The 14,693-nt window shown below is 51.5% G+C and overlaps 1 protein-coding gene across 2 annotated transcripts in view; it reads right to left on the bottom strand.

Annotated features, from left to right (window-relative positions):
- Positions 1–355: 355 nt before the first annotated feature.
- The window catches only part of ST8SIA2 (ST8 alpha-N-acetyl-neuraminide alpha-2,8-sialyltransferase 2), a 31,197-nt gene continuing 16,859 nt past the window's right edge, over positions 356–14,693 (bottom strand). For both annotated transcript variants that reach the window (XM_068410602.1, XM_068410601.1), the window contains 4 exons: positions 13,962–14,090; positions 13,177–13,434; positions 10,620–10,913; positions 356–778 (listed from right to left, as the gene is read on the bottom strand). In XM_068410602.1, the coding sequence (XP_068266703.1) occupies positions 493–778; positions 10,620–10,913; positions 13,177–13,434; positions 13,962–14,090 (967 nt within the window). In that variant the 3' untranslated portion in view covers positions 356–492. The remainder of the gene's footprint in view (positions 779–10,619; positions 10,914–13,176; positions 13,435–13,961; positions 14,091–14,693) is intronic.

The following is a 14,693-nucleotide window of genomic DNA, read 5'->3' as shown; positions in this document are numbered from 1 at the left end:
AGAGCTGCCAACAAACCTTCCCCTGCCCACCCCGCTCCCTGCCCCTTCCCCTCCCTGCCACGAGCACGGGGCCAAGAACGTGCCTTGCTGCAGAGCGCCAGCGTCCTTGGCCAAACAAACTAACTACCAACCTTGGACCAGTCACGACAAATGGCTTAACGTTTACCCATCACCTAACACACCCTCAAAAACCAAGGCCACCTCCACACCTTTCTGACGTAGGGCGAACACCCTGCCGAGCCCAGCAAGCCCACAGCAAGGGGTCTTGCCCAGGCCAGTCATGCCAGATGCTCCCGCATCTCTCCTGCCCCTTCCTTGGTGAACACCAAACAGTTATAATACTCAGGTCAATATATATAGGTACCACGTATATATATTTGTGTTGCTGTTCTGCGCATTAACAAAGACAACCAACCCCACCAGGCACCACTCGTCCTTTCCACCCCCTCCCCTTCCTCCCGTGGCTGTGCAGGAACGCGGCCGGGGACCACCCTACGTGGCCCCATCGCACTCCCCCACAGTCAGCTTCAAGGCTCCTTGCTGGTGCAGCGTCTTTAAGGCTTTGAACTCCAAGGGCATGGTGTGCGGGCTGGCCTGCGAGGTGTAGCCGTACTTCAGGCTGTCGTAGTAGTGGTACTTGACCGGATTCTGGTTCTGGTCCAGGGGAAAGGGCCAGAAGCCGTAGAGATAAATCTGGTTGCAGAATCGTGTGGCTAAGGTGTACATGAGGAGGCCGGTGGTGGGTCGCTTGATGTGCACCTTGTTCGTGAGCCAGTACCTGCAAAGGGAGAGTAGAGGAAAGCACGTTATTCCCCACACACACGAGGCTCGTGTCTTGCAGATTTTGTCTCTCCAGCCTCTGACTGAGATACGTTGATGATTCAAAGTGAGAGGTTTCTGACTCGCAGAAGAGTTCTCCATGCCAAGAAAAAGCCTCTTTAGGGATTGCTTCATGAATAAGCATCCTCCTGCTCTCTGTCTGGCGGTTACATCACACTTGTTGCTATGGCATTGAAGCATCTCATGCCTCAGCAATCCTTTATGAAAAACAAATTGCTTGCAACAGTGGCCTTCAGTACTTCAGCACTTCAGCCTACAATTATCTTCCAATCAACCTAGGAGATCAATACCACAGACCAAACCATCCACAAGTCAAGTAGACTCCAGCAACCCCTCGAAGCAGGCACACTCTCACGCACACACGCTGATGATTTTCATCGACGAGTGAAGATTTTTACTCCAACAGTAAACACAACAGGGCTGTAAAAACATTTACCTCAGAATAAAGGGTCACCAGGCTGAAAGAGCTAAAACACACTGCCATGTTCCCGTTACACCCAGCAATTGCTGCTGCGATCCTGGACCAAAACACATCACCACACTTTGCAACACCAGTCCAGGAGATACACAATACGGCACGTTGTAATATATAATACTGTCATATTGCATGGTCAGCTGTGCTCGCTGCTGAAAAGTACGTTAGTTTTTATGGGGGATGGCAAAAAGACCAGGGGAAGGAGGCATCCTGCAGTGATGCATGAGCAGAAACAGTATCAGCAGTTGTATTTTGGGCTGCTGACAGAAGTTACTGCAGCATCAACGTTCTGTAAGAAGATGTTCCCAGTGTTTATTGCACAGGCAACTTACCTGGTTTGCTCAACAGAAAAATAGTCAGAGGAGCAAAATCAGAAAGCAAAAGGTTTGGCGGAGGTAGGTGGTGTGTATTGTCTTCCCCCCGGTGCACTCCCTCCTTCCTCCCCCAGCACATCCGATGCCGGCGCTGCCCCACAGCAGGTAGGGATGGTGCAGGCAGCACATCCCGCCGTGTTGCAGCCCGTTCAAAGCCCTCGGATTATTTTTAATAGATATTTCAAAGGTCCTGGGGTCAGGCGAGTGACTGGCAGCGCTTTGGATAAAAGGCACGAGGAAGCGGAGCAAAGCACGTGGCATTTCTGTGCTCTCACCCAGAGGTTTGGGATCCTCGGCTGGGTCCCACTGTCGCACGCGGAGCCTCGGGAATTGTCTTGCTCCTCATTCGCACTTTCTGCCAGGCTCCTGAGGCTCTGGCACTCAGTGGGAACCCTTGGGAGAGCTCAGCCTTAATCCCGCAAATTAGCTTTTCATGAAAGCCATTAAAATTTAGCAACTAAGGCACAAAATGTACTTGCTTGTTCTCAGTCAGATAAGAGAAAAATTGACTTTTCTGGTGAATCAAATTGTGGAAGCAGAGTGACTGCCTTGAGCGTGCAGGAAGGGCACAGCAGGGTTTACTGGGGTCCCACACCCCAGGGCTGTCCAAGCGCCTGTAGCTTTAGCAAAAGCCAAGTACAATGTTTTGGGGAGGTCCTCCTTGCCTGACTTGTCTCCTCAGCATCCAGCACAAAAAAATGGAGCAAGAGACTGGGGGAAAACTGGTGAGAACCAGTATCTCAGAGGCACAGCGTCAGCATTTTGTGGGCTTGCCCGGGCATATGGGTTGTGCTATGGGGACACAGCAAAGCTCACCGCGGTGCCAAGGCAATCTTCTCCCACAGGTAGCCATAAAACAGCCTCCCTGATGAGTTTACAGGTAAGCACATTAAACCCCTGGCACGTGGAGAGAAATGGGAGACTGTCACAACCATTTAACCCTGTGAATTAGGATACCCTCATGCAGCAGGGAAACTACCTGGGAAGAACTGTCAAGCCACATTAACCGGCTGGCTTTGGGGGAAGATAACTGTCTGGGTTTGTCCTGCAGCTGCTTTAGCCTTAAAACTCTCCTTCTATCAATTTGCCAGCCAGAGCACAGAAAGGTACTGGTGACCTTACACCTGCTCAAAACACTAACTTTGGGGTTTTGTTGAGAGGCTGTAAAAACTCTATGAACGCACAACGACCTTGACAGCACGATGAAGTGACCCTTGCACGCGGGTACAGAACATTCATGTGACCACCAATGTTTCCAGCGTATTAATGATGACAAAAATGACCTGGGTCAAACACAGGAGCGTGCCATCCTCTGCAACCCAGCGCGCCCAAACAGCCTCACCAAGACCAACAAGTGTGTGCAACCAGTACCCAAAAGCAGCCTGACCAAACCCAACCCGGCGTATCCCCCCCGCTCACTCAATAATATCGGGGTAGGGAACAATGCCAACTCAGTTTCTTATAATAAAAATTAAAAGCCTGGCTCTTTTATCTGTATTTCCCCTCTATTGCAGGCACGGCATTGCAAAAACGAGAAGGATGACAAACCTCTCTCCCACAGCATCATAAACTCTCGCTGCTGGCTGCAGCTCTGGGAGGGGGTGATGGACTCCAGGCTGTCCCAGCCCACCCACACAGACGACATACATAATGCCCAAACCATAACATAGGCCATGCCACAGCGCTTGCAATTTGTTTCCTGGACAGCGAAGGTGAGAAATGCTCCGGTGAGGTCTTGGGAATACTTTTTAATGACTGGTTTATGATGGGAGCGTGGGAGATATACAGGAAGATCTCCCTCTTCTCTCTCCCACCACTGGCCAACTGAGACAGCGGCCACATTCCTGGTGCAGAAGAGAACAGCTGGGGATGGAAATAAAACCTAATTAATTCTGTAAATTCAAATGAGGCTGTCTGGGCGCACATGGGATGCTGTGTCAACAGCGCACCTTTAATATGGGAGGTCCAGGATTTTAATTAGGAGGAAAGATAATCTTGAAGCAGGCAGTAATTATTTTTCAAATTGGCTACACCAATCACCATAACTATTAACTGCAACATTTTATGGAAAGAGACCGTAATTAAAAGAGAAGAGCAAAGAGCAGTCCTGAAACCCAATACCTCCTTTCTCGGAGCTGTTCTCGCAGCGTGGACCTCCTTCAAAAGCTGGTGCTGTGTCGTTTCTGTAAATAAACCCTCAGGGGTGGAAGAAGCTACAGAGATAGGCTGGTGCCCGAGCGGGATGCAGCTATGAACCGGAACCGTGATGCTGTCAGGCAAAAATTGTTCGAGACAGCTCTTCCTTCGGATCATGATAGTGACAGATTGAAAATGCCATCAGATCTTCGAGGCCATCTTTTGCAAGGAGGCAGCCTAGACACAAGCCCTAGCACTTCTTTGAATTAATACCTGATGGTAACCAAGGACAGAGGCTTCAAGAAGAGCAGTTCAGAGAGTCTCATCCTAGCTGGCAGGTGGTTCTGGTTGCTCCTCAGCAACACCAGTTTTCCAAAAAGAAAAGTTTCCAAGAAACTTAAGCAGCCTCCTAAGCAGAACTGCACAGCACTGCTGCCGGCTGCCTGACCACGGGTGTGTGCCTCCTGCGAGGGGGCTGCGCTGCAGCCACAAGGGAAGCGACCGCTGCTTTTGGACCTTAAAGCCCAGTGGGAATCCTTCAGGAGACAAAACGCTCTGGAACTGCCCCTTGGAAGCCGCAGCTCCCACCTGAGCCAGGGAAGGTGGCAGCCTCCACATCGCACATCTGGAGCACGCACCCCACCGCACTGACAGAGCTCATCCTCCCCCGGCATCACCGAATCCAGGGAGCACAGCCTGGTCTTGATTTGGGCTGAGACGCTGGGTGCAAATCCCCTCCCTGCAGGCAGTGTTTGAGGACCGCTAGCGAGGGCAGGGTCCTGCTCTGTGCTTACCCATCACCTCCTGACACGGCCAAGAAAACCCTAAGGAAACCTGTACCCTCCAGGTAAGGGTTAACCTGCAGGATAAAATGAACAGAAAATCCATCGCCCTGATGAAATGAATAAAACAAACCCAGGTCAATGAAGAAATCAAGTTTCAGCAGTATCAGCTGCATTATTTAGCGATACAAATGAGAATAGCTGAAATAATGCATTTTCAGACCTTTTTAAAACAGCTTATTCATAAAAGCACGATACAAACACAAGCTGTTGTGGAGGTGCTAGACCTTGACTGTCAGAAGCACATTATCAGTCTGCCACACACATCCCGCTCCCATTAATAGCCATAAAAAACGAGCTACAGATAATCAGAGCGAGTGCCCTGATGGTGCGCCGCACTCGCCTTGGCGCAGGCGAGGACAGGACCCGCCGGTGCTGGCAGGGCACAGCATGTCTCCCGGCTGCTGGGTGGATGAAGGTGAAGTGTTGGAGCCCAGGGAGCAACGCTATCCCCCATCCAGCTTCTCCCAGCCCTTTTCTGTCCATGTCTCCTCTGTCACCCCCACCAAAATAGCCGAGAGCCACATACAGCGATGAGATCAGTGCTGGACAGGTGGGAATGGGCAGGTACCCATCGAGATTCATGCTAACAGACTCCTAAAGATGGATCTGGAGTCAGAGTTGGGCTTTATTCCCACACTGGGCAAAGCCTAAACACCAAATCAAGCCTCTGTATCCAGACTGGATCTGTACTGTGTGCCTTGGGTCTGGTTTTGGTGACTTGGTGCAAGCAAACCAACGCTGGGTCACGGATAAGTAACTTCTCTCCTCCAGGTCCTGAGCACTGCAGTGCCCTTTCAAACACACATGGTGCGCAGCACCCACAAGTTACACCATTTCCAAGCAGACAGAAGAGGAGGAAAGTAACTGGGAAGAGGATTATCCTATTTTGCTCCCCTTTCCTTCCTATGCCCCTCCCCTTCTTTTGACAAAGAAAAGACTAAGTCTTCTTCCCAATTAACCAGAACAAATTAACCATCTCACGGTCCCAGCGCAGACACGCCACAGCTCGGATACAACATGCCTCATCTGCTCAAGTGCAGAGGGGCAAGAATAATTGCTCGCACAAGGATTTATTTGTGGGATATCCACTTATCTCACCCACCTGTAGTTTTACTGGGCGTTCATAGTCCCTCACACCCTAACCCAGTCACACACTTGTGAACAGCTATTTTTCCCCCCCCTAAAGGCTTTGGTCATCTTCATCCCTCACCCGAGCACAGGACCACTGTCCTTAAACTGTCTGTGGAACCAGAGAGGAAGGGCTTTAAGGCACAAGTCCCTGGGGGCAGATATTTCAGAGGAGCCCCTGTGAGCTTAAGGACCATATGGGAAGAAGCATGAAGGAGCTTGTTTAGAAACCCCACAACTGGGTGACACTGGCTAATCAACAGCAGAACCATCTCAAGATAGAGGGTGATAAAAGATGAGCTCTGAGGGCTGCGAAAAGGAAAAGCAGCAGCTTAGGTTTAATGTGTTGGAGAAAAGGGGAGCCCATGGAGGGATGCAAAGGAGGGGGCTGATGCGATCAAAGCAACAGCTCAGGAGAACAACCTGCACACGTGCGTCCTGCATGGCTACAAGCAAGGCAAGACTGTTGGAAAGGATGTGTTGTAATCAGGACACAAGGCAAGGGTTTCCACCATGGCTGATGGATGGGAAAGGCAGCAGCTGAGCAGCACTGCCCTGAAAAATCAGCAAAGGCTTAGACGTTGTTTGGGTGCGAGGACCCAGGGAGACCTCTGAGGCAAAGATGGATCCACCGTATGTCCCACCAGGTGGCACTTCCGAGGGCACGCGGCAGAGCTGCACTATGAAAGCTACGGACCCTGAGCAAGGCGGTCGCTGTCGTGAAAAGCACATGTGAACTGTCACAGCTATTTAGATGTTAAACCTAATGGGAGACCAAGTCAAGGAGCTGGAAGATTTATTGATTTTTTTTAGTTTTTTTTTCTTTCAAGAAGCTCTTCAACAAAATCTTACGGGATTAGAATTGGTTACTGCCAAGAGACCCTCGTGATGGACACAGTGAGAAATGCTAGACTAGATTATACAAGGCAAACTGAAACGTGGCCATGAATTCTCCGCAAGGAGTGATAGTCAAACCTTCAGACACAATTATTTTCCCCTGCTTCCTGCATTGCTTGTTATTTCTCTGACAAAAGCTGCTTGGCAATAGGGATTACAAGGCTTTTTGGAGACACTAACAGATGACTTATAAGGGGCTTGCTTGCTTCCAAGCCAGGAGATGAGCACTGCACTTGCCAGATGAATTGCTTAGGAGACATTTTATACAATCGCTCCGAAGTGAATCACGCACCCCCAAAATGCATGGCACCGTCCCCGCGAGCTGGCTCCCTGCCATGGCACAGCTTTCCTCCTCAGCCTTGGGTAGTGACTCTCCTTCCTTTGGAGCTCCTCCATCATTGAAACGCTGATGGCTCTCTCCCCTCATCGCGTGAAGATGGGGAGTTTAACCGTGTGAGAAAAGCCTCCGTCCTATTGCACAGATTATCCAGAATCGCCAACACAAAAAGCTATCAGCAAACATTTAAGGCACCCTCACAGCCAGGAAGGTGATGTCTCAAATGATGCTGTTGAGGACAACAAAACCAAATGCTTTTTACTTATCTCAGCAATGCACACTCGACAAATGCCCCAAATACACTGAAAATTGTAGGAAAAACTGCTCAATTGCCACTGAAATGCATTCTGGTCTGGGGGAAAGCAGAGCCGGACAATAAATACTGCGGTTCAAGGAGGAGTCAAGAACTCACAAACGTATTTCACTGAAAGCGAAGGAAGAAGAGAAAAGGCAAAGCTTTTGTAGCCAAACTGAAGTTGGCTGAGATAACGTCAGTCTTTGTAGAAAGTGCTATTCCTTGAAAAAAATAAAATATATAGAAGAGTGTCTTGGCTGAAAGACCTCCTCCATTTCTTTGTGATTTCCAAATCAACTCAGGCTACATTGTAAAGGGTAGCTTTATCCAGCAAAGGAGAAGACAGGACATCCCTGCAACTGCAGCCCACTGTAGCACAGAGGGATGCTCTGTGGGGCTTTGTGGGAACCGATGTTCCCTATTGCATGCCACAAAATTTATTTATTTCACAAATCTCAGATCTGCCAAAGAAAAGTGTAATGCTACAAACCGGCGTGTTCCTCAGAGAGCTGGAGAGACAGAGGAAGTAATTGGAGATCATATGCCTGTTACAGCAAGGAGCTCATAAACAAAAATATATGATGATCTTAGGAATTAGACAGTATCACAGCAGATGAATAAGTAACCTCCTACTGATTCCGGTCAGTTTGACCTGAGGAAAGACTCTTTCTTCATCCCAGACTACATCATATCAATTACCCAGAGCAGACGGCCAAGACAACCCTATAGGTACCTGACAGACATCCTATATAGCACCAAAAGCATCAGCACACCCCCTCCTCAGCTGTGGCCAGTTCATTCAACACTGCTTGAATCACTCCTAAATCCACCCAAGTCCAAACCTGAGGAGGCTGCACCAAGGAACGGGTTAACGTTGACTCTAGCCTTCCCCCAGAACATCACAGCCCCTTGCCCCCCAGCCCTGGGTGGTCTCTCTGCACAGCTCTTTGGCCAGGCCACACCACATTGGGTAGGTGTTAAAGTGCTCCCATCAGTTCTAGCTAGCTCAGGAGCCTGCAGTTTTAATTCTATTAATCGTTAATTAGCAGGCATCCTTGTTTTCCTGCTGATAAGTGTGAGAGCAGGAGGGCAGGTCAGGCAGCAGCTCCCTTGGCTTAGAGGGCAACCCCTGACAAGGATCAGCATCAGCTTCTGCAGTTATAATTGAATTAGTGCTGCCTCAGTGCAGCCATGACCCACCTTTCTCCACTGCCCCACAGCACAGTGAGCAGCCCAAAGGACAGGACTGAGGTCTCGGCTGTAACTCAGACCAGGTACTTAGAGCCTGTCATCAGCATCAGCCAGTGTCCGACCACGTGCTGGTACCAAACCCATCCCAGCCAGCCACCAATGCTGGCTACTTCACTCTCTTGCTGGTCTAACTGGTCGCATCCCTCTGAGCCCTAGTGGGTTTTCAGAAGCCTGAACCCATATTCCTTGCACGGGACCACATTAAAACCCACGGGAACACTAACATGTGCAAAGGAAGACACTACTCCAAGCCACGGGGGAGAGGGGTGCATCACTCCATGCACCGAGAGACAGCACTGAACCCCTGGGCTTGACCCAAAATCCCTGCATCCCCCCCAGCCAGGCAGGACCTGCCAGCACCAGTGGTGGCTCCAGCACTGCTCTGTGGGAGATGCACGGGGACAACCAGAGCGCCTGGCCGGGCCGCAGGGCTGCAGCACAAGAGGGCCAGGAAGATGCCGCAAGTTGGAAGATAGTTCAGCAGCAGAGCTTATCAAGGCACCCTCCTCCTCTGCCGTGGGAAAGCGATGCCCAGCCCTTGCCAATCCCTCCACAAAGCTTCCTGAGGGAAGTTTCTGGCACGAGGAATGGTTGCCAGCACAGGATTAGCAGCCTGTTGATTTAAAGGGCTTGTTACAGCAGCTTAATTCTATTTTGACAGATGAAAGTAAGTCAATTACAGCTAGAAATAGCTCAGAATTTGGGTTGTGGGGGTTTTTTTTCCTTCCTCTCCTCCCTTTCTGGGAGTTGTGGTATTGTTTCCTTCCCTTTCTTTACCTCAAAGCCAGTGTTTTCTGTAAAATGCCTCTCGGGCCCAGGGAAGCCCCAAACACAGGCACTTGGGGCAGACACAGTTCTTTCTGCCTGTGATGCACCACGGCACAAGAGCCTCCACTCCTCCCAGCTTGCCTGGGCTGCCTGCAGAGCTGCCCTTCACACCCCACTCCCTGGAGCACCCCCTTAGGCAGGAAAGGACCCCAAAGTCTGTCCCGTGCCTACACCCTGCACTGACACATAACCCACGCTGGGACAGAGCAACACCCAGCATGGACCAACTGACCAGAGGAGCTCAGGCTCAGAGCTGGGTTGGGGAAGAAGCACTCAAAGCAATCAAAAAACATTAATGCTGAGGCTTAGAGATGGGAGAACCAGCTGCACGAGTGAATTCCCATCCCAGGAGAGCAATAGGGTCTAGTCAGGATCAGAGAGGACAACTACTGCCACTAAACCATCTCCAGCATAAGCCACCGCCTGCCTAGACCCCCTAAATAACTCTCCCTAGAGAAATAAAGCAAAAAAGCAAGAGCTTACCCCATTACCCAGCCACTTACATGGAAGTCTCAGCCCTGGAGCTCTCTTTCTTTTATAGTCTTCCCATCCCCATCACACCACTGTCTCCCACACACCTGGTTGCAATGAGAGAGCAGAAAGACCCCGTCCTTCCCTCCCAGTAAGTCTATTCACCACCACCTGACCCTATTTATCTGAGCAGCAGGACCAGACCATGTCAGTCCCTTCCCTAGGCTGGTCATTTAAGATGAGCAGTGCAATTAGCTACAGGAGCATGCAGGCTACTCGTGAACAGCTCTTGGTCCTCTGCCGAGCCCATCCAGGCTGCCATGAGCAACCCAACCTGAGGAGCTGTGCGAGATGTGCACGTGTCACTTAGGCACACAGTGACAAACCTTGTCACTAGCTCCACAAACCACAACACACACACGTTCCTCCAAGGAGAGCCTTAACTGTAGGTCGGGGAGTTACTGTGGTGACATCCAGGTTTACAGTGAGCAAAGCGCTGGAAGACTTAGGCTCACTCTGTTGCATGGCTAAAAGACCTCACACTCAACAGAGTGGGCAGACCCTGCTTGCGAGGGGGTCTCCAGTGCTCATCTAGGGACCAGCCACCACCCGTGGAGTCCTCCTCATGGTCTGCAGAAAGAAACTGCTCGTGCCATTTGCCTCCAGCACAAACCCATTGATTGCTCTCCAGGTCAGGAGGCTCATGAAATCCTGGCTCCGAGCACACCAGAAACGCTCTCACCCTCGGACAGCATGCAGCAGGCGCAGCGAGGGGTAGGCAGTCCTGACGTTGATGTGATGCTTCAGGATGAGCTCGTTCACCCACTCCACTCGCTCCTTGCCCCCCTTGGCCATGAACGCCGGGATCCAGAGGATGCTGCCGTTGAGGCTGTGGAGGCGTTGCAGCAGCTTCTCCCTCCACGTCTCGTTCACCAGGTCCTCGAAGGCCCGTTGGATGACCGAGGGGTTCATAGTCACCAGGTCCGTCTTCAAGCCCACGTCCTGCGAGTACTCCTGGACAGGGGCCAGATTGCACCTGCGAGGGGAAACACCGAACTGCCCTTTACAATGGACGCGAGAGAGGGCCGTGACAAACACGAGGGGTGTTTGATGCCAAAAGCCGGGGCCGGTGACAGATGTGCCCATTGGGCCTCGCTTTTGGGAGGAGGAGGAGGAGGGAGAATGAGTCTCTGCAATAAATTAGAGAGGCTCTGGCCTGGTAACGATGAGCCGTCTTAATACCAGGTCATCATTCCTCAACATGCTGGCATGTGCATGCTTATTCCTCTGGGGCAATGCTAATAACAGACACAACTTTGGTGTCTGGTGGGTGGGTTTGTACGGATCAGTATCTCTTCTGGCGCAGTCCAAAAATAACACGTAGCAACAAACCTCCCGTCTTTGCTGCCACAGCAGATTTGAAACGACACGGCCTTTCCCACGCAAGGAAAGCGCTTGCCTCGTAATTCTAGCCTTGCTGGGGTAATATTATCCCAAGTCCCTTTTCTCCTCCTGGTGAGTCTCTGCTAACAGCAGACCCGGTGGCACCGGCAGCAATGATGACACCAGCGGGAGGTGGATGCCAGGACATTGTCTCCACAGGGTTTGGCTGTCTGGAGGCTGTGACCCTCAAAAAACATCTCTTTCTGTGGTATTAATTGATGCCTCCTCTCGGGCTGTGCATGCAGATATGGGCACACGCAGTCCCCTGGGAGCTCTCTGCCAGCTCCCGTGCCATGAGCTCCTGCACCATGCCAGGGACAAAGGCTGCGGGATAAATTGCCAACGAATCACCCTCGTTATACGGTGGTTTCCTACAGCTCCTCGAGGGGGGATTCACAGCCATTAAGCCGTGGCCATGCCACGCATGTGGCACTGGGAAAATGGCCCTGGGGACCAGCTGATGGGGGGGATGCAGAGAGATGGTCCCCCTGGGTGGTGAAAACCAGAGGGTACCCATGTGTTCACACACTGCGTGCTCTCCTGCAGCGTTTTACAGGGAAGTTACAGTATTTAACGAGCAGGAATTGCATCCTAACCATCTGCCTCGAGAATCAGCCATTTCTACTTTATAGATGGGGAGACAAAGGGAATGGTGTAAAGAAAATCCAGCTGCTGGCACGTGGGGCCCTTCTGATCCACTCACTGCAAATAACATCGGATCTGAAGGGCGAAGCTGTACTCTGGACACAGAGCCCATCACTGGTAACTGCCAGCCCTGCTGAAAAGGCTGCCTGGAGGGAGCAAACCCTCCTCAGGAAGATGCAGGTTCAGGTGGTGGCTTAGATAACCTACGGTGGGAAGAGCATGTCCCACTAGCACCTGCACTAGTATACACGGCTGGGGAGAAGTTGCTCAAAATCCCAATCCTTACACCCAGAAAAGCTTTCCTCCTGCAACTTTGCTGCCTGGCATGAAAGCCCCTCCCTAAGCTCTGCCAGAATGCACTAAGCAATTTTTCCCTTTGCTCTCTCTGATTACACTTAAGGATGGAAACGATAATGGCCCCGTCCCCTGCGGACAGGTAGGCTGGAGCAGCCGGGTGTGAGCGGGGGGCAGAGGTGACATTATCCTCATTCCAACGTCATGCCAGGGAGTGCCTCTGTGAGCTGCTGATGGATTGGGCTGTCTTCATAATAGACTCGCCAGAAAGCAAATGTCTGCACATATATAAATCATCAGCAGACTCCTACAGCCCCTCAGCTAAGAGATGTACATGGGTGTCAGGGACGGGAGGGCAGGTGTGCTCCTCCCCTCCACTTCAAGCATCTTCTGTAGCGAATCTGGTGTGAGCCCCAGTGTGGGTCAGGATCTGCTGCTGCAGGTCCACGAGGCAGTGCATCTGCGGGGACATCGGTGCTGGGGAAGGACTGGTCACAGGGGAGAGTCAGACCTGGCTCTGGCACCATGTGGTGCACCCAGTGCTTGAGGGCAGAAGTGATTTGGGGAAGAATTGAGCCCATGTCCATGGGAGAGTCCAGGACAGGGTTTGTTTGCAAGAGGGCAAGAATGTGGGAAAAAAATGGGAGCGTTTGGGACTGGGAGTGCTGGGGGTTAATGGTGCCCTGGGAGGGGTTAATGGTACACCATGAGAAGACATGGGGTGCATTTGCAACAACACTGGGGGAGCACTCGGCGGTGGGTGGAAGAGTTTGCAGTGGGCATTTGCAGCGGTGAACTCTGTGTGTGCACATGGGGCTGCCAAGGCTGCGCTGATCAGGACTCCAGCCCCTTTCCACCTCTCCGAACCCCTCTGAACCCCCCTCAGCCCCATCGTGCAGCAGGGCACAGCCCCTTACCTTATCACGAAGCTGTGTGCATCGATCTCGGGGCCGCAGCCGCTGCTGAGCAGGACCCCCGAGTTGCCCACGATGGCGCAGGTGGGGAACTGCTTGCCCTTGAGGGGCGAGGTGCGGGGCAGCAGCTCGTACAGGTTCTGCGAGACGTTCATGGTGCTGTCCCTGTCAAAGACGTAGTGGATGATGTCCCCTGGCTTCAGCGTCCCCTTCAGCACTGAAATGTCCTTCTCTGCATCCAGGAACTTCAAGATCTGTTTCCTGAGAACAGGGAAGAAAATAGCCCCATCAGGTGAGGTACAGAGATAACCTGGGTCATGCATAAGACAAACCTCCTGGCTGCCCTCGCTCTGTGGCCACTCCATCTGACTGATGCTCTCCAGACACTGCTTACAAACAGGTATCTCCATCTTAACACCTGCTCCTTCTCCACCCATCCCTTCCCGGGGCAGGCTAGCATGGTCAGCCCAGCATTAGTTGGGGGTCCCTGCATTTACCGTGGGAAGAGGGTCTCCTTCTCCCCTCCATGACCCACCACCAGCACACACTAATTCCACTTGGCCGGGAAAATGGGGGCTCAAGTGCTCCTTGTTTCGTCATTGCAAGGCCAGTTAGTTCAGCTGGGAATTCATTTCCAAGTGATCGCTTACAGATATGAAGCCTAGCTCAGCAGGAGATAAGCCTTTTATTTCTTCCTCGACTTCTTTAGATGATATACAGAGGCAATTTGCCAGCTTGCCGTGGCGAAGACCAAATCTGTCTCTTGTCCTATAGGTAATTACCAGTACCTGATCTTCAAAGAGAGTGTCTGGTTGTGTCTCCATTTGGATGTTGCTGGTTTAATGTTGTGCTTAATGCTTTCATTACTTCTGTCAACAACAGCTGGAGACGAAGAGTCATTTATTACTACTTCAGCTCTAGAGAAAAGAAAGACAGGGAGAGGGAGAGACACGGGATCCGTTAGCATCCCAATGGCACTTCTAATCACTGTGTTCAGCTCTGGCTGCTGGAATTCAAACTTCATCAGAAAAGCAAAATTGTAGTTATTAGCCCAACAAGAACTGAAAGCCTGTTTGTATTCTGCTACACTCAAGCAGACGGACACAAATCTTTAAATACCCGCTCGCTTACACGAACACAGACTTACAGGCAGGCACAGCTCTACAGAAAACACAACCTTACACAGACAGCTGTAGAAAGGCATGCACACTGGAACACAAGCAGGCTCTGCAAAGACAGGCTGGCAGATGGACACTCGTGGACAAGACACCCCAGAACCCCGGGGAACCCCCAAAATTCACCGAGACATTTCCTACGTGGGCAGCCGAGTTTGCTGCTGTGCTGCCTCGTAGCTGCACATGAGCATCCCAAAGCGGAGCCAGCTCAGCTCCTGGAGAGGGTTAAAATCCTCCTCAGAGAAGTGCAACCTTCACTTCACCCAAGGAGAAATTAATTTATCTGCGTGGCTGGGGGCTGCTTGTGAGATCGGGCTACGAGCATCCCGTACCGAATAGGGGGAG

This window comes from Nyctibius grandis, chromosome 11 (genome assembly GCF_013368605.1).
Source record: "Nyctibius grandis isolate bNycGra1 chromosome 11, bNycGra1.pri, whole genome shotgun sequence".
In the NCBI taxonomy this organism is placed as follows: Eukaryota; Metazoa; Chordata; class Aves; order Nyctibiiformes; family Nyctibiidae; genus Nyctibius; species Nyctibius grandis.
This window is presented reverse-complemented; position numbering and strand designations above follow the sequence as displayed.